A 20,083-nucleotide genomic window follows, 5' to 3' on the forward strand; every position below is an offset into this window, starting at 1 on the left:
ATAGATTGTCGGACAAAGAAAGGTGATATACAGAAGAAAGAAAATAAGACAATGGGAACTAATGGACAATGGCAATACAAGTGCAACTGAGTTCTGCGTGTAAAATAAGCCTATTTTACAATTCTCTCATAGAAGCATTGTAGGCATAGCTGTAGAATCATACTAAGTTTTTAAAAAAGGAGGCAAACCTGCGAAAAATCCTATTTCGCCAAACACCTGTCATGATTTCAGAGAATTGAACAAACTGGACATACCCAGCGCACATTCGCTCAAGTTTTGGCTACATAATACCATTTTTGCAGAGCAAACCCATTCCCCTCCGCCAGCATTCTAACCGATGTGCTCGGCATGCTCTGCTGATGCCCGCAGGAATTACCGCAGGAGTTGTTGCCGTCCCCCAAACCCTTCTCAAACGAACGGATTACAGACAGTACCAGCTAGAGATCCTCGGTAACGGTGCCTGACTTTTGCTGGCCGGGTAGCTGCGCGGGACGAGAGATGAGTTCCCTCCTCTCTACACTAGTCATGTTGTAAGTTAAATGTGCAGTAACCCTTGATGCGCAACCTAAGGTTTTCTGGAGAGAAATGAATGGAGGTATTGTGTGTGTGTGTGTGTCAGCGCACATGTTTCTCTTCATGCATGCTCTGACCATCAGTCCAGCACAGCAGGTGTGGTGCTTCGTACACCGTCATATAGGGTAGGGTGCATGTTCTCCTTTACCCATTGTAATAATGAAAAACTATTTTCTGAACAGCTAACTGAAATAGAAATGCCATCTGTTTTTCCAATACCAAGTGGTGGTGGAATCTTGTATTTTGTTATCTGTACAATTCCTCTGAGGCTGTTCCACATGGTAGCATATTGCTCCTCTGGCCACTCAACCATGTCCCATGACCCAGACACCTCTTTTCATTCTCCCCAGTCTGAAAGACCAGACATTTGTCACTGACAGAAGGTCTGCTAACAGGTTATGAATGAATGAGTGGATGTACAGTATGACTGTGCCTTATTGGTGTCTTTGATGGGTGTCTGTGTTTAACAGGATCATGTGATTTGTGAAGGGAATTATCAGCAATTAGCTCTTCCCCAAATTAGGGCATCAATCCACTTTAACCAAACCTAAAGCAATTCTGCCAGACTCGTTAAACAAATCTTACATTTACAATGACAAATGTACCTTTAAAGTGTCCCTGTCACCCCCTTGTATCTCTCAAACTTACTCTCCACTTGGTCCGATTTTTACAGAGGTTTCATCTGAGGTAACACAGAAGTAGAACAAAAGTAGCATTGGAGCCCAGACATCTGTGTGTGCTTTGGGCCAGCTGTAGGCTGCGTTCCAGGCATCCCTACATCTGGACAGCACAGGGGGTATGGGGTCCCCTAATGAGCACAAGGCCAGGGGGTACAGGAAGATATGAAAGAACACTCTCTACTGCTAACGTGTCTGCTAATGTTTCTCCTGCTCTTCTCCCTCTTTATTTAAGATGGAGGTCAGCCTTATTTGTGTGCCGTAATCTATGTATCTATGCATGTGCTGTGTGTGCTGTATTTATACAGGGAGGGATAAGAGATTGAAGTGCTTAGATGGATGGCTGGACGGATTAGTGAATATTGATATCCTATTAGCTCATCATAGATATGAGCTGAGCTCAGCAGCTGTCCCTAGAGAGAGACAGCATGGCCACTGTCTGTTGCCGTGATGGTTTTTTATCTAGAAATGACCTTTTTTGGAGGCATAGAGACAGGTTTAAAATTGGTGGTGGAGACAGAAAAGAGGCAGGAGTGTGGCAGACAGACTGCTTTTGTATTATTTTGGGATGCAAAAATACCACATGTAATCTCAATGCAGATCCATTCTCCCCTTCTCTCAGATCTGTCCAGGCTTTACTGGTGGTCTGCAGCCCCCTGCAGGTAAATGTGTGTATACAATTGTATCCATTATGTTTTTTAATATTCCATTCTGAATAAAGTCTCTCATTCTAACCACATGCCTGTCTGTTTTGTGGTGGCACAGGTCTTAGCGCATGACCATGTTAATTTCAGCGTATACGTGGAGAATCAGACACGGGGTCGAGACGCCATGAGTCGCCGGCAGCACAGAGTGTACCAGCTGTACAGCAGGACAAGTGGCAAACACGTGCAGGTGATGGGGAGGAGAATCAGTGCCAAGGGAGACGATGGGGATAAATATGGTAAGATATAGTACTACTACTTCCTACAATATACAGAACAGTCCAATACAAATCAGAATCAACAAGCAATCATTTCCTCTATGTTATCACACCTATAGTACATGGCCCTCAAAATCATGAAGTAGCAACCGGACAGACGAGCCTATGACACACAGAGAGAAATAGAAAGATGGCGCAGCGGTTCTGTGTGGTAGACTCAGTCCCGATATCGATAAGGTCATCGGTTTCCCATTTACCCCGCTATGTTGCTTTGTTGTAGGGGGATGGAGGGGGGTTTGGGTAGTGAGAGGGAGACTAATGTTATTGATTTGGTTTGACCTCTGTATTGTGGCTACATCTATGAACTAATTGCATGTAACAATCCCCCCATCCCGTCCTATGTGCTCAATATCTATGCCCTTTCCCACATGACAAAATACTACAGTTTACTATATAATACTACATTACTTTATGTATAATTCAATAGTAAGCTGTACTATACTGTAGAATCCTATACTCCACACTGTAGTATCCCTCGATCATGTGTAGTACTTACTATGGAATGTCATAGTATACTGTAGAATACTATATTTCACACTGTAATATCCCTCAATCACATATAGTACTTACCATATAATGTTGTAGTATTCTATACTACACACTGTAGTAGCCCTCGATTATGTAGTGCTTACTATATAATTCTGTAGTATAATGTCAAATACTATAGTACACACTGAAGTGTCCCCCAATCATGTGTGGGTCATAGAAAGTAGTAGAAATTATGCACCAATATTTAATTTGAAAAAGCCTGTTATATTCAATGAAGTGCACTTTAATATAGACCAAATAGAGAATAAAGTACATCTTTAATATGAACAAAGGCTTTCTAAAGTGCCAAAATCCAGTATTTTGACACGTCCCTTCATCAACCCTGTGTCACTTCTAGGATTTCAACCGACTTAATCCCGAAAATGTATCCACGTTTCACCATCATTCTAAATGCCTAGTTATTTTTCTGCTTTGACAAAGTCATTTCTGAAGATTATTATTTATATTCATAATATTAGTGACGCATTTACATCTGTCCCTCATGTTAAGGCCAACCCTGTTATGCAAACAATTTACCCCTTTAAAATAATGGACCATTCCACCAAGTAAAATTATTCACAGCAGGTGACATCATTTGGGTCTTCTGAACAGCATGGTGGAAAAGGAAGGAAGTCTTCTCTCTCTTTTTGGTCTATTTATAATTGTTTTATCATCTTTGTCTGAGATGGTCGAGCTTAACACATCAACCCTGTAAGCTCAATTCACGTTAGGGAAACTTGAATTTGATGTATCTTTCATCATGCTCTTCACCACATGGGGAGTAATGGCCAATCTTCACCTAAAACCTGTTATCGTCAACCCTGTTAGAGGCCCGACGGTAACTTTATCAGGTTGATATTATATGTGAATTCATTTGTACAAGGGATACTAGATCAATGAGAAATTGTTAGATTTATCTCAAAGATGAGTTTAATAAATAATAGTTAGGCAGTTACATAAGTGTCTGTAACAGGGTTGACAGTGTGGTTCAAGTGCAGATAAAATGCTCTTAGTTCATAGGATTTTAATGCCTGAGATGGGGAAAAAGTATTTTTCCATAGGCTAAAATATATTTAATTTCTTAAAAGTTTGCATGTATCCAAAAGACACCCATTTTGTGGAACTTAGTAATACTTAGTATAGAATTGTGTAGTATACTGTAGAATACTATTGTAAATACTGCAGTATTATCCCCAAAAAACAATGTAGTAAATACTACAGTAATGTCCACAAAAACACTAGTGTCTGCAAAAATACTGCAGTTTTTTAACAATAGAAGTACTACAGTATTTCATTTGCATATACCCGACCCATTCCCCTCCCACATATTCCAATTTGTGCCACTCACAAGTGAGCCACCTACATGCCAAGTATAGACCATATATTGTGTTCCCTACAGGTTATAGAAAAGTGCAGAAGCTCTGAACTATCCATTCATACTCCAGTCTTACCGACAGTGTGTGACTATTTTAGTATTTATCCAGCAAGTTTCCTCAAGGAGAAAGTCCCCACTTCTGAGTCAAAGACAACACAACAAACACACTATAATGTGCATACTACAGTAAATACTACAGTAATGTCTACAAAAACACTACATTAAAGTCCACAAAAACACTTCAGTGAATACTACAGTACATAAATATAGTAATACTACAGTATTCATACCATACTATAGCATTTTGTCATGTGGGCTCTTACAATCTGTATTTTTGTGCCTCTGTCTCTTTCCAAGCCCAGCTTGTTGTGGAGGCTGATACTTTTGGAAGTCAGGTGAGAATCCGTGGTAAAGAGACCAACTTCTACCTGTGCATGAACCATCGAGGCAAGCTTGTGGGGAAGGTGAGACAAACACAATTCTAATTCTGACTCTTGCTGCACGTTCCTTTTAATGTATACATTTAAACAACCTGGAGTTATTCACTTTGCATCTCATATTGACACTACCAGTGCTTGACTTGGGCAGGAGCTTGCTGGAGCGGAGTACCGGCCCCTCAACATGTCTACTGCTTGAGCTCCTGTTCCTTTTATAGAATATTAGCTCAAATGTATTGTTGAACCCCTGCACCTAAATATAGTTTTGGCAGCCAAAATGAGTACCGGCACATATTTCAGTCCAAGTCAGACACTGGAAATTATCATATATGTGTGTGTATTCCAGAAGGCTAGTAATCGCAGTGCAGACTGTGTCTTCGTTGAGATGGTGTTGGAGAACCACTATACAGCTCTGATGTCAGCACGCTATACGGGCTGGTACGTGGGCTTCACCAAGAGGGGGCGCCCCAGGAGAGGCCCTCAGACACTGCCCAACCAGCAGGACGTTCACTTCATGAAGCGCCTGCCCCCCGGGGAGCAGCCCGACCTGCAGCCCTTCCGCTTCACCACGGTCAGCAAGAGAAGCAAGAAAGTGAGAGGGACCCGACCCACAGCCACTACAGCACCTACATAGTCAATGCCACACAACATACCCAAATGACTCGACAACTGTCCTCCCCTGTGTGAATTGAATGTAAGGAGTTTGCTGGGCTGAACCCAGGTAAAGACCTAACTAAGTGGTGCATGGTACAATATGTGCATCTAAAGACTTGGGAGCTAAACAATCTGACCACATCAGGGAAGATGTTGTCCTTGCCCTTTTCCTCCCCATTCCAGAGACAGTGTTGTCTCAAAGACTGTTGAATTACAATGTACAGTGCCAACCATTCTAGTTAGGCCACAGAAGACAGCTATACTCAGTGTTTGTTTCCAGAGGCACTAAAGTTGAGCTACCAAAGACGACTGAACCATAGCGTTCAATACCGAATATCCGTGTTTTCAACATCCCAAAGACAACTGGTCAACTGTTCAGTACCAAACACCCGAACCACCAAAGGCGACTGTAGCTAGTACCCAACACAGAGGGACAGTCAAGGTTTCTCAATGCATTATTTGTATGTTTTGTCTTCATATGACTTAGGAGCTACTGTTCCTGCCTTTTCACTCAATACAGAAAGCTGCTGTAACATAGTAAGTACACTATCTTCAGTCTTGTCTCGTATGGAAATATTTAAGGAGAATTGTTGAAACTATATGCATTTTATTACCATTGTTATTATTACAATTATTTATTTAACTTGATGGTATGATAGCTGTTTTAGACCAATGGTATTGCCAAATAGAATACAAACATATGGTACTAAATGTTACCGGTTTGCGATAGTGTGATACTCATTATCAATATGCTAATCCACAATTGTTTTTCTCTAAAAGAAATGTAAATACTCCGTGTTTGTGGACCATACAGGAAAAGACTCGTAACCTAACCTTGACATTGTAGGCACCAGACTCTGGGTCATTGAGGTTCCATAAAAAAAAAGTACAAGTGTCACTGGAAATGGGAGCATCTGCACAGCACACAGAATATGTGCCAAACCACAGTCCACTGATTTATCCCTTGGAAAACAAGCTGAGCCTATAGTGACCTTCTCGATGGAATGCAGCTGCCAATACATAGAATCAATTCTGATCAGGTTAATACACGAGTTGAAAACTGAATGGGAAAATGAGCTAAAAAACATGCAGGGAATACCTACACGAACATATCTGAATGTATCTAGTGAGGAGTACAGCCCTTTCATAACTGGATCAAGGCCTCAACAGCCACACTCATAACCATGTCATTTCCTGCAGCTGGGATGTCTTTCCCAGGCAGGCAGCCTGCACAGCTCAGACATGTGGGCACTAGTACGGAGGAGGGCGGGGCAGGAGGTAGTTTCTCACTGCCCAACACCATGAAACATTTTCTTGAGAGAATGTGTGAGGCAGAGAATGGGCTGGACGTGTGTGTGGAGGAATGTGGGTTCCAGTGCATTACTGCATTCCTGATCACCCTTTCTGGGTACCAGCATTCCGTCTGCAGACTAACTTTGATCCTCCCCTCGATACACTACACACACACACACACTTTCCAAACACCAATTCAGAGTTAATAATATATCCTAAATTCTCTAGTTTCTTGCCAATTTCCAGAGCCACACTCATTAAACCAAAAAATGTGAAACACACAACACATCCTGCTGGTCATTTTCAGACCAGGCCTCCCTCTCTATATCAAGATTAAATTTAATAGACGAGCAATGGGAGGTTCACTTCAAATGAGTGGTGGTTTGGTCTGTACATACAGTACCGATGGCATAGATGCATGATACTGAACAAGTACATTACTCACACTCTGGTTTACACTCCTTCACATTCAAGTACTTTATTCTTATTAATGTTTTGTTTTTTTCCTTTAAAAAAATCTTTTCATAATATACAACACCATTTTAGACAAGACAATTCTGTTTACAACTAATTTCAGCTCAGTAAGGGGTCATTCAGAACCTAGACAGGCAGCAAGAGGGGGACAGAACAGGACAGAGGGAGAGTAAGTAAAAGACGAACGCAGGGTAGAGAACTAAGGATGAGAGGGGGTGAATTTGAGAGGGGTTTGGAGAGAAGAAAAATTCTTAGTACACTAACAAACTAAATGAATTGGGTCAAAAATAATACAAAATATATAGAAAAACATAAATAGGTCACTAGCACACTGTTGTCCCATCACTTATCCATGCAGTACTGTCTTCAGGGGGAAAAAAACATCAGCTCTCTTCCACATTTTTTTTTTTACCAAACAAAATGAGAAAACAACAAGATAGATATGTCCTTGGTGCCCAAAGGGGCGGGCTTGAGGCATCTGTCACTCAGTCTGGATGAAGAGCCCCGTTGAGTTGAGCCCCGGCCCTGCCTCCTTCCTTCCTTTCCTCCCCAGGGCATCTTTAACAGGCCGTTTCCAACCCTCTTTCTCCATTCCTCCAGCCATTCAGTTCAGATTCCTTCATGTCCATGTCTGTTACTCGGTCTTGGGTGACCAGAGTAAGGGGAGTTGGGCCTTAGAGTGTGACCTAGTAGACTCCGCTTTGTGTGCATGTTTGTGTGCGATTTGGTTGGGGTGGGTGGGGGTGTAAGGGGCAATGTGTTTGAGCACCGAAGGCCCGATGAGGGCGGGACGACCCCTCCACACGAACACCAGGAGGAGGACAGAGATGATGCAGCGAGGATGATGGAGTGGGAAGTGACCTCTGACCCTGGCACATTGACTTGGCCATTAGGACTGTCCCCGCACACACATCACATTCCACCGGGCCTGCCATGCAGAGAGAAAGACACACTCAGCACACTATGCAAGTAATCCTGTAGATGTGTTCAATTTAGGTCAGGAGTCCCACCTCCAAGCAAAGAATGAAGTTAGAGTTGTAAATGAGCTGCAGTGCTTACCCCCCCCCCCCCCGCCTTTGGTAGAGTTCAAAGAAAAAGGGTGGGAGGCTTAAAGATTGAGTCAGCAATGCAGAAAGTAAACAGCAATTTCAGGTCAACTGAAGCCCACCCATATGCACAGTGTGCAGCGTCTTGCATCGCAATCCTGCTTCCACTATTGATCCTGTACGGGTGTCACTTCATTTATTTGCCTGTAGGAAAAAGTGTGTGTGTGTGGGGGGGGGGGGGGGCTGATGAATCAAATATTTGTTTTTGTATGAATCTGGCCTGCAAAATATAGAAGGACGTGTGCTTGCTTACTTATCTTAACTACCGAAAAGCCACACAATTTGAATCAGAGCATCTTGTTCATTAAAAATATCACTTTAGTTTGTTGTATTCATTCCTATTGTGTGTCAGTTCTGGTGAGTGTATGCAGGCGCATACTCCTGACAGTGTGTGAGAGTCGTGTGTACCTGCTATCTGGAGATGTATGTATACGTGCGAGAGGGCGACCTGCCCTCAGTCTGTCCATTGGTCGACACGTTCAGGAAGTCCCAGATGAGGATAGTGTCGTCATGGGAACTGCTGATGATCTGGAATTCATCAAACTGTAGCCGGAATACACGCCCAGAGTGCTCCTGAAAGACCGTCAAATTCATCAGTATCCTCACACAATAACCATCATCTCCACTATCATGCTCTAGATCCAAGCTAAACTCACCACCAGTGTGCGCAGACAGAGGGTGCTGGCAGGGGCACGAGGGTCCAGAGCAGCTTGTAAGTCCCATACTTTGATTTTACTACAAAGGAACAGCACAGGCCCTCTTAACATCATAATGTAAACAACACAATAGTATTCAAGTCTTGTCAGTGGATACGCTGGAGGACCTCATAAAAGTTTTGACTAGCAGCCTAACAAATTCACTCTGATTAACAGGCCGAGGCCAGGATTGGGGGGGAATCAGGAGTCTGAGATCAGCAGTGAGAGAATAACAAGGATTAACAGAGGCCAAGTGCAGGATTAGAGTGAGGGAATAAAGCCATTAACAGTCAGATCACCATTAGTAGTGAGAGATCAGCTCAGCAACAGTGAGATGAACCCTCCCTTACCCATCGTAGGCTCCGCTAACGATCCTCTTGTTGTCGAAGCGAATGCAACGGACCAACTCCTCATGGCCTTCCAATACCCGCAAACATGCCCCGCACTCAATATCCCACAACCTGAAGAGAGAGAATCTGTGTTAGTTTAGTAACATTTGACAAAATAGTCATGACAAAGCACGTTCATCTCCCGGTTACCGATTCTATAAATATAGACCAGTAAGAAACACCCAGAAGAATATTCCACCCTCAAACACACACGACAGACACTCACCGGATAGTGTTGTCCGAGGAGCCGCTGACCACTAGTCGGTCTCTGTACTGCAGACAGGCAATGCCTCTCTTATGGCCATTCAGCGTACGTACAAACTCGCACGTGCTGGTGCTCCACACCTGGAGGGGCGTCAAGGCAAAAAACACACACCATCCAGAGGTCAACACAAAAAAAAGAAGAGGCATTTAGCCTAAATAATCCTTCATGTCAACACTAACAGTTTTTACTTTTGAAATCTCTTCCTGTTTTCCTTCATTAGAATGCTTCTGTACTAGACTGGACAATGAAGCTGCTGAGAACAGTCTGCAGCCAGAGCTATAATCCAGCTGTACACCTCTCTGTCTTCACACACACACACACACGTGTCAGAGAGTGACACTGTGCAGCTGCATGAAAACATGAATGTAAACACAAAGGTATAACAGTGATACACATTTAGGGGTGTCGAGTAACACTCCCTCTCCCAAACACAGTTATTGCAGTCTGCCGTCCCTCCCTTATTACTTGGGGAATGTTTTCAGAGAGCTGGGGCGTAGTGTGCGGGAGACGGCTCGGTACGGAATGCCTTGGCCGGTCTCCCAGGGCGATGGGTGGGCTAGCCAGGGTCTCTTTGTTCCTGGAATCCTGGCTGCCCACAAATCCACCGTCTGGAATACGGGGAGGTACTGGGGAGCTGGGGATGAGACTGGGGTTGGGGCTGAGACGAGACAGACATGCAGGTCCACAGTTTAGCCCCAGGAAGAGACAAGACGTCAGCTCTGGTCTCTGGGTTCAGTCAGTGCTTCCCACAGCAGGCCTCACACTCTGGGCTAACTCCAGCTCTATGCTGCCCTCTACTGGACACGTTGCACAACTGAACTCAACCAGAATGAGAGGATTTGGTAGGTTTGGGTAGGGGACACTTGATAGGTGTGGCTGGCTTGTATTTTGCATTTCAAGTATCTTCTGTGAATGAACAATGACAAGCAGTGATGGGGAAGATAACTAGCTTTTGATTAAAACCACCATGGTCATGCAGAGCAGGGGGAGAGAACTGAAGCCACTCATTTATCATTCTAGCTCACAGGAAGATAAACACACACACACACTAGCCAAGAAATCAAAGCCCGGCTGAATAACGCCGGTTGTGCATTCAGTAGACTCTGCTAAAGCAATGTATAGTCATTCCTTTTGTGTGGTTCAGTATGCTGAAGGATCATTCAGACAGACATGAACCAAGTTGATGCCAAATGGTTGTCTTTGCAAGATCTGCAACATCCACAGGCAGAAGATCTCTACAGCAAATAAGGCAACACTTTTTTTATTTTTTATAATAAAGACTTTTAAGATCAAGATGCACAGGATCCAGTGTGTTGGACATGCTAAGAATGTCTCAAGAAAGGATCCCTAAAAAGTTGCTCTCTGGAAAATACAAGGAAGGCAGACCAAAGACAACATGGCGACAGACTGGTGGCTGAGCTGGATCTCTCATGGGACAGGACCCAAGCTACGGCAAAAAGACTGTAGCGGCAGAGGTTGTTGCGGCCTTCTTCTTTGGCCCTATTGGGATCTAAGTTAATAAGTCTTGTGCCACTGCAAAAGTACTAGAACATATGCTTGTTGAGATGTTGCCATGCTTGAGGCTCTCGTGAGTTGACCTTGGGTCATCGGGGGCAAACTTGCCTTGATGGTACGGTCACCGGACGCTGACACGATGTACTTGTCGTCAAAGTCCACCACGTTGACCGCTGCTCTATGGCCGACCAGCACGCGGCGCAGACTGATGTCTGTGGGCGAGGCCATGTCCCACACGGCGATGGAACGGTCCTTCGAGCACGTCACCATCAGACCATTACAGAACCGCAAGTGGAGAACCGCCTCGTTGTGGTGGATCAGAGTGTTCAGCACCTCCCCAGTGTTCACATCCCACACCCTGAGACACCGAGAGAGATCATCAATATCCGTCAAACACAACATACCACATGCCTCTTGAATTAAATAAGCTTTGGAGCTTCCTGGAGCATGGGTAAGAGGTCAGAGCGGGAGAGGAGTTGCTGACCTGACGGTGGAGTCTGAGGACCCGGTGACGATGACCCTCTCATCATACTGCAGACACAACACTGAACCTGTATGACCCGTCAAGATCTTCAGACACTCCAGAGACTGCTTGTCCCAGATCTACACAGAAAAAGAGGGGGAGAAATTCACACAAAATAACATTTATCAAACAAAATGTACTATGCGTTGCATTGACACACTGTAAGAAGCTTTCTTGTTATACAATATCCATATTTAGAAATCGTGTATTCAAAATATCCAGTAGACATTAGATTACACCCCCTCCCGCTCTTCAATCAACATCGAACAAGAACGCCGACCTTGATGGAGTTGTCTCTGAGGCCGCTGATGATCTTGTCGTCGTCATACTGCAGACAGTAAACCCCCTTACTGTTCTCTGAGCGACACTGGATCCGCTGCAGATTGTGCCGACCACACCTCCAGTTGGCCTCAATTGTCTAAAGAGAGCCGGGGGGGGGTTAGTGAATGGGAAACACAGGAAAGATCAGTGAGAAGAGAGGGAGGTTGAAGGGGACAAGGGGAGCAGCAGAAACACTCACCTCTATGTCCTGGATAATTTTGGGGTACAGGGAGCGGTAGTAGGAGTTTGGTGGGACTTCTGTGGTTCGATTCTTGAACAGGTACTTTTCCCTAGAAGAGAGAACACATTCACAATTTTTTTTTTTTAAACGACCAAATATATTCATCTCCACAACATCAATTGTCTTTTCCTAAGGTGAAGTTGCTTGGATACATTCTATTATGTCGATTGTTGAGAACAGTTATTGATCCATTCTACTGGTGATCTGAATGAAACTCATTGCGATTCAGGGTGGCCCGGCTGGTGATCCCAGTCTGTACTCACCACTGGTGCCTCTCTGACAGGCCTTTCCAGAGGGGGTCTGTGCGGACCATACGCTCTATGAGTTTCTTCCACAGCATGCCCTCTGAGATAACCCTCTGCCACTCCTTACACACCAGCTCTGCCGAGCACAGCGAGCGCGCGTCCAGGAAGGACAGGATGTTCTCCGCTATGTGGTCCAGACCCTGAGCTAGAACCACAAGGAGTAGAAGTACTCATGTAATTGTGAATGTGTGGATGAACTGAGCCTGGGGTGTGTTCATTAGTCAGATGCCACAGCAAACAATTGCAAAATGTGTAGCCTAATGAAAAGGTTTTGCCCACGTAAATGAGTTTATTGGACAAATCCAGGTAGGTCCCTACCGGTTTCAATAGCTTCAGTTTGGTTCCTAGTCAATATACACCCCTCTAAAGTGGTTTCCTTTGGAGCATTTACTGGTGGCGAGGTAGAAGTTATATTGGTTGTGGTATATTCCGTATAAGCGCACTCATTTTAGGGATGTGACAAATCTACAGTTCTGTGTTTAAAACAGACATTTTTGTATCAGTTTACCGTTACAACAATAAGAGAAAATGCCCAAATTCCACTTCAATTCACAATGCAGAGTAATGGCCTTATTACATATGGCCAGGCAATGAAGTTATCTACCAAGGTCATATCGTTGAATATTCGGTTGTCTAAGGGTACACTACGGCTTTTTAAATGCCGACATGAAACCTTCCCTAAAGATAGTTTCAAAGTGCCCCTGAACTGGTATTTTTCTGTAAAGGAATGACGCTTCTGAAGCAGGACTCACATCCATCACTAGGAGACCATAACTGTCAATCAAATAACCTCGAGCTGCCTGCGCGTAGCCTGCCTGCACGCAGGCCACTGACTCCTAAAAAAGTACTTTAAGGTTTGTTAAATACTGTGACTTACCAAGGCGTTTAGTAGAAAGAAAACATCTTCCGCTAAACGGAGACTGTTCTCAGAAGAACGGCAACTAATCAAACACACGCATCTTTCATAGCGAGGTAGCAAGGGACGGAGAGAGAGGGGAGGGGCACAGTACAGGCAGGTCGGCCACTTGGCAGGCAGAGTCAGAGCACTAGGCCTATCTATCGGCAATCAAAAGCTGTATCTCGCAATGGCATGCTCCATTTTGTCATTTCTTGGCTGGCAGGGCATATGATCAATGAATAGACAAGGATATTATACACGCAACAGACCGAAGCCTGAACACACAATCGCATCATTAGCAAAGAGAAAGAGCAGGTGAGCCAGCTGCACTGATTTAAAATGTCTGTAAAGAATATTAAAAAGACATCATTTTTCCATTTGTGATTTTTCTTAACATTAAGGATCCCAATTTTGTTTAAACATTGCTGCATTCACCCCCCTAATATAATACATGACGAGGCCATGCTATCAAAGTAATATCAAACTGCAGTGTGAACCATACCTGGCAGTGCAGTGATGAAGTCCCTTTGGAGCATGGGTTTGAGGTAGGAGTTGATGTGGCCGTGTTGGTAGTGGCACATGCGTGAAATCAGGTGTTCCACAAACTCCACCTGGTCAGCCTCAGACCACTGGTCAAACAGCTGGATGCACACGTCCTTCTCCTTCTCATAGTTCCCTTCCGATGGCCGCTTCCTTGAGCCCGTCATCGGACCATTGGTGATCGTCTGAACACAGAAATGGAACGGTTATAAACCATCAGTCCACAGTGGTGTGTACTGTAAAATGTATGGACTCGTCAGAGCTTCAGTCGACATGGATCTCTTGTCAAATGAGGGACGGGCTTTGGGCCTTGAAAAAGCTAGTCAGTGTACAGAACTCTATGAGCCGGTTTCCCGGACAATCTCTATTGAGTATTCTTTTAAGTCCAGTACTAGAATGAATGTACAGTTGAAGTCGGAAGTTTACATACACCTTAGCCAAATACATTTAAACTCAGTTCACAATTCCTGACAGTTAATCCTAGTAAAAATTCCCTGTTTTAGGTCAATTAGGATCACCATTTTATTTTAAGAATGTAAAATGTCAGAATAATAGTAGAGAGAATTATTTATTTCAGCTTTTATTTATTTCATCACATTCCCAGTGGGTCAGAAGTTTACATACACTCAATTTGTATTTGGTAGCATTGCCTTTAAATTGTTTAATTTGGGTCAAACGTTTTGGGTAGCCTTCCGCAAGCTTCCCACAATAAGTTGGGTGACTTTTGGCCCATTCCTCCTGACAGAGCTGGTGTAACAGAGTCAGGTTTGTAGGCCTCCTTGCTCGCGCAAGCTTTTTCTGTTCTACCCACAAATTTTCGAATGGGATTGAGGTCAGGGCTATGTGATGGCCACTTCAATACCTTGACTTTGCTGTACTTAAGCAATTTTGCCACAACTTTGGAAGTCTGCTTGGGGTCATTGTCCATTTGGAAGACCCATTTGCGACCAAGATTAAACTTCCTGACTGATGTCTTGAGATGTTACTTCAATATATCCATCTATATAATTTTCCTGCCTCGATGCGATCTATTTTGTGAAGTGCACCAGTCCCTCCTGCAGCAAAGCACCCCCACAACATGATGCTGCCACCCCAGTGCTTCACGGTTGGGATGGTGTTCTTTGGCTTGCAATTCTCCCGCTTTTTTCTCTAAATATAACAATCGTCATCATTGCCAAAAAGTAACATTTTTGTTTCATCAGACCAGAGGACATTTCTCCAAAAAGTACAATCTTTGTCCCCATGTGCAGTTGCAAACCATAGTCTGGCTATATGGCGGTTTTGGAGCGGTGGCTTCTTCCTTGCTGAGCGGCCTTTCAGGTTATGTCGATATAGGACTCATTTTACTGTGGATATAGATACTTATGTACCTGTTTCCTCCAGCATCTTCAAAGGGTCCTTTGCTGTTGCTCTGGGATTGATTTGCACTTTTAGCACTAAAGTACATTCACCTCTAGAAGACAGAACACGTTTCCTTCCTGAGCGGTATGATGGCTGCGTGGTCCCATGGTGTTATTACTTGCGTACTATAGTTTGTACAGATGAACGTGGAACGTTCAGGCGTTTGGAAATTGCTCCCAAGGATGAACCAGACTTGTGGACTTGTCTTTGATTTTCCCACGATGTCAAGCAAAGAGGCGCTGAGTTTGAAGGTAGGCCTTGAAATACATCCACAGGTACACCTCCAATTGACTCAAATAATGTCAATTAGCCTATCAGACCAGGCCATGAATTTTCCAAGCTGTTTAAAGAAACAGTCAACTTAGTGTATGTAAACATTTCACCCACTGGAATTGCGCTCCAGTGAATTATAAGTGAAATGATCTGTCTGTAAACAATTATTGGAAGAATGACTTGTGTCATGCAAAGTAGATGTCCTAACCGACTTGCCAAAACTATAGTTTGATAACAAGAAATTTGTGGAGTGGTTGAAAAATGAGTTTTAAAATGACTCCAACCTAAGTGTATGTAAACTTCCAACCTCAACTGTATGTCTGGGAAACTGGCTTTATATAATGAATCCGGCTTTGGTGTGTGTGGATTGCCTCTTCAAATTGCTATGACGTTGTGCTCGGAGAAAGGTTTTTGATGACACTGTAGTCTGGCATTAGTAGACACACCGTTTCACTGCCCACTGGAAACCACAACGAGATTGTCAATATTGATGGCACAAGGCACACCTTAAAGATAATTATTAAGACATAAAAAGGGGAGATACGCTAACGGGTTATAAATGTGTTTTTTGGAGGTGGACTAGGCTAATATACTACCATTATGCTTCGGTGACTGTCTGGCTGTGGACCCATGGTCTGTTGCCTCACCTTGAACACTATGATCTTCTTTGATGAGAGGTCATCTGTCTGGGAGTCCATGAAAGTGGTGTTCTGAGGGGGAGAGGCCATTGGTAAAGAGATATTATTCATTAACATAAACACACAGCCAGTCCAAACCTTCTGGCCCAAAATGTACAACATCCAATGTACCATGGGGGACCAATTACAATGCCAGCCGGCTTGTCATCATTGCTCATCTGAAGAAAAAGTCAGTCAAAGTAAGCTAATTGTTGAAGCATGGGGGACTGGGTTCAACATTGATATGCATTAGCAGAGGCTTGGGTTTGAAGAGGGAGGGAGGAATCCATGGCTTGTCAACAGCTGCCCCTTATTCAGACCCGCAAAGCCATGTCAATCTGACATGTATTCAGAAGATTGACATGAAATCTGATAAAGAAATCAGACCTTATAGGGTTGGCTGTAAGAGGCAACACCAGATGGTATGATAATTCCATTTAAAACAGTCCCGGCTGTGTCTAAATGTGATCCGTCTTTGTGTCCTCCTAGGAGAATGTGGGTATGTTTGTTTGGGGCAACAGATTATCTACAACTGAACCTAAACACATGCAGTCATTTGTATTTAGCTGACATTACTCCTGCCTGTATCGACATTAAGTGATTGTGCCATATGCCACAAGCCTAGATTGGCACGCTTTGTCCAATACAGAAGCATAGGACTAGTATGCTAACTTTACTTTGCAAGACAGCCAGTGACATATTATGTGATAGCAAATCTTTGCCCATATGTCACTGGCTAAGGTGACAAAACAGACAACACGGTCTGGAACAAAATGCACCTACGTAGTAGCTACGTTAACAAGATAATCGGCTGACATTAATCTACGGATGGCTAAATCAAAAATAGCGTCACGATAATAGTTACCCATCATAATTGTATCTAACATTACCTAGGATTACGTTCATTTCTGAATAGCTAACCTGACTACCTGGCCTTTTTGCCTGACGAGATTGTAATACTGACTTGTTAGCTAGCGTTACCTACTCAGAAAATGTAGACAAAACTCCAGGTGTTTGCTTCGAACATATCAAACATAATTACTTGTTTATTACGCAAGCTAACGTCAGCACTTCCTCTAAGCATCTCGAAACGCCACTGATTCTCAATGACAGAAACTCTAGTGTTCGGTAATGGACAGAGTGGGGAGTGCCTCTTTTAGCTAACGTTTAGTTATACATATATTTATCTATGTGCGTGGTTGACAATCAGGGTAGTTATGTACCTAGTCGGCTAACAAGAAATCGTTAGCCAATGGTTGGCGCTCAAGAAACAGTACACATTTATCGGAAACTTAACTTTATGTTTAACCTGGAAAGCTTGTGGCTAACTTGGAGTAGGACAAATGGCGCAGCGGCGACGCAGTGAGATCCAATCGCCTAGCTAGTTCCTTTGCTAGTTAACTGGTTAGCATGTAAGTATTTAAAGACTGGGCCACTTCCCGGCCCTTTCTCGTACTAGCAGACTCACTCCTCGTCCTGTCGACCTCTACCATTCGGATGACAATCATTCACTTCCCAATCATTTCCAAAATCATTATGGTGTTACCTAGAATAATTACAAACATGAGCCACGGGTTAATGTTAGATCAGATATCGGGCCCTCCCTCTACTCGCTAGGTAGCGAACGGTACTACTAGCTAATGTTAGCTAGGCATATTCTATTTTGTGTCATCTCGGCTCTCCCGTTTGTTCAAAATCGTTTCGATCGGTTCTACTCGAGTGTTAATATCATATTACGCACTCCGACATCGATATTATGGGGCAGAAAGTAATCATCCAATCCAAAACTCACCATCAGCTCCAACGTTTTGTCCTCCATCTCCGGCTCCATATTGTTGCTCCCCGAAACTCTCTCCCTGCGAAAATGGAAACCCAGCCCTGAGTCCGCGACGGGCCGCAGATCGTATGACGTCACAGAACACAACTGGACTGGGGGTTCGGGGGTGGGTTCACTGAAGCATAGACTTACTTGGTTGGTCGAGAAATTATAAAGAAGGTATTGTCATTCTGTGGTTGGCTCTTTTCTGCTGCTAAGGGAAAGAGGTTGTGCTTGTTCGAGGGTCGACTTCCGCCAGGTGCTGCTCAGATGATCTGATCTACAAATCACCTCCACTTGCAAAAGACTGATTACAACAGTTCATGATGTAAAGATTAGCAAATCTACAGTGTGTCTAAAATTGGGAAAATGATCATTATAATTATATTGAAAGTTACATATTATAAATGGTCTTCCCTTGATGCATCCCACTAGCTAATTACTGTTATATTGGCACGGGCTGGATATAAATATGTCACGTAACTTTCCCGTTTAACAGCGAAGAGAATAGTGTACTTTTCACTGGATGTACCAAGACATTCAATACATTAAAATTCCTGTTGGAAAAAAAATGCAAAGGGTAATATTTACTTTGTGTATACTAAATAAGCCCTGATTCAAACAGCACACACCTGCAGTCACACGAAAGTCATATATATCTCCAAAAAATAAAGGGAACACTAAAATAACGCATCCTAGATCTGAATGAATGAAATATTCTTATTAAATACTTTTTTCTTTACATAGTTGAATGTGCTGACAACAAAATCACACTCAAAATTAAAGTGGAAAACCACACTGCAGGCTGATACAACTTTGATGTAATGTCCTTAAAACAAGTCAAAATGAGGCTCAGTAGTGTGTGTGGCCTCCACGTGCCTGTATGACCTCCCTACAATGCCTGGGCATGCTCCTGATGAGGTGGTGGATGGTCTCCGGAGGGATCTCCTCTCAGACTTGGACTAAAGCATCCGCCAACTCCTGGACAGTCTGTGGTGCAACGTGGCGCTGGTGGATGGAGCGAGACATGATGTCCCAGATGTGCTCAATTGGATTCAGATCTGGGGAACGGGCGGGCCAGTCCATAGCATCAATGCCTTCCTCTTGCAGGAACTGCTGACACACTCCAGCCACATGAGGTCTAGCATTGTCTTGCATTAGGAGGAACCCAGGGCCAATATGGTCTCACAAGGGGTCTGAGGATCTCATCTCAGTACCTAATGGCAGTCAGGCTACCTCTGGCGAGCACATGGAGGGCTGTGCGGCCCCCCAAAGAAATGCCACCCCACACCATGACTGACCCACCGCCAAACCGGTCATGCTGGAGGATGTTGCAGGCAGCAGAACATTCTCCACGGCGTCTCCAGACTGTCACATCTGCTCAGTGTGAACCTGCTTTCATCTGTGAAGAGCACAGGGCGCCAGTGGCGAATTTGCCAATCTTGGTGTTCTCTGGCAAATGCCAAACATCCTACACGGTGTTGGGCTGTAAGCACAACCCCCACCTGTGGACGTCGGGCCCTCATACCACCCTCATGGAGTCTGTTTCTGACCGTTTGAGCAGACACATGCTGCTGGAGGTCATTTTGCAGGGCTCTGGCAGTGCTCCTCCTTGCACAAAGGCGGAGGTAGCGGTCCTGCTGCTGGGTTGTTGCCCTCCTACGGCCTCCTCCACGTCTCCTGATGTACTGGCCTGTCTCCTGGTAGCGCCTCCATGCTCTGGACACTATGCTGACAGACACAGCAAACCTTCTTGCCGCAGCTCACATTTGTGTGCCATCCTGGATGAGCTGCACTACCAGAGCCACTTGTGTGGGTTGTAGACTCCGTCTCATGCTACCACTAGAGTGAAAGCACCACCAGCATTCAAAAGTGACCAAAACATCAGCCAGGAAGCATAGGAACTGAGAAGTGGTCTGTGGTCACCACCTGCAGAACCACTCCTTTATTGGGGGTGTCTTGCTAATTCCCTATAATTTCCACCTGTTGTCTATTCCATTTGCACAACAGCATGTGAAATGTATTGTCAATCAGTGTTGTTTCCTAAGTGGACAGTTTGATTTCACAGAAGTGTGATTGACTTGGAGTTACATTGTGTTGTTTAAGTGTTCCCTTTATTTTTTTA

The 20,083-nt window shown here is 44.1% G+C and overlaps 2 protein-coding genes across 2 annotated transcripts; one reads left to right on the forward strand and one right to left on the reverse strand.

Annotated features, from left to right (window-relative positions):
* The first annotated feature begins 1,371 nt into the window (after positions 1–1,371).
* LOC109873299 (fibroblast growth factor 18-like) lies at positions 1,372–7,313 on the forward strand. Its single transcript, XM_031808569.1, has 5 exons — positions 1,372–1,403; positions 1,873–1,912; positions 2,016–2,193; positions 4,493–4,599; positions 4,919–7,313. The coding sequence occupies exons 1-5, from the start codon at positions 1,372–1,374 to the stop codon at positions 5,204–5,206; spliced, it is 645 nt and encodes a 214-aa protein (XP_031664429.1). The 3' UTR covers positions 5,207–7,313.
* Positions 6,972–19,878, reverse strand: LOC109872827 (F-box/WD repeat-containing protein 11-like). Its single transcript, XM_020464181.2, has 14 exons — positions 18,112–19,878; positions 17,935–17,998; positions 16,113–16,175; positions 13,754–13,976; positions 12,312–12,498; positions 12,007–12,097; positions 11,767–11,904; positions 11,448–11,566; positions 11,072–11,321; positions 9,410–9,528; positions 9,145–9,255; positions 8,756–8,834; positions 8,508–8,672; positions 6,972–7,921 (listed from the first exon to the last, which is right to left on the reverse strand). Exons 2-13 carry the CDS (start codon positions 17,971–17,973, stop codon positions 8,511–8,513), a joined length of 1,581 nt encoding a protein of 526 aa, XP_020319770.1. The 5' UTR covers positions 17,974–17,998; positions 18,112–19,878; the 3' UTR covers positions 6,972–7,921; positions 8,508–8,510.
* Between the last annotated feature and the right edge of the window lie 205 nt (positions 19,879–20,083).

This window comes from Oncorhynchus kisutch, linkage group LG28, assembly GCF_002021735.2.
Source record: "Oncorhynchus kisutch isolate 150728-3 linkage group LG28, Okis_V2, whole genome shotgun sequence".
NCBI classification, from domain to species: domain Eukaryota; kingdom Metazoa; phylum Chordata; class Actinopteri; order Salmoniformes; family Salmonidae; genus Oncorhynchus; species Oncorhynchus kisutch.

Bases quoted from the DNA above. Each gene is read 5' to 3' on its own strand.
- LOC109873299 (XM_031808569.1), top strand. From the start codon at position 1,372: ATGGGGTCCCCTAATGAGCACAAGGCCAGGGG. The intron at 1,404-1,872 runs GTACAGGAAGAT...CCCTTCTCTCAG, and splicing joins AATGAGCACAAGGCCAGGGG to ATCTGTCCAGGCTTTACTGG. The intron at 1,913-2,015 runs GTAAATGTGTGT...GTGGTGGCACAG, and splicing joins TGGTCTGCAGCCCCCTGCAG to GTCTTAGCGCATGACCATGT.
- LOC109872827 (XM_020464181.2), bottom strand. From the start codon at position 17,973: ATGGAGCCGGAGATGGAGGACAAAACGTTGGAGCTGATG. The intron at 16,176-17,934 runs GTGAGTTTTGGA...TCTCCCCCTCAG, and splicing joins ACAAAACGTTGGAGCTGATG to AACACCACTTTCATGGACTC. The intron at 12,499-13,753 runs GTATGGTTCACA...TTGTGGTTCTAG, and splicing joins CTTCATCACTGCACTGCCAG to CTCAGGGTCTGGACCACATA.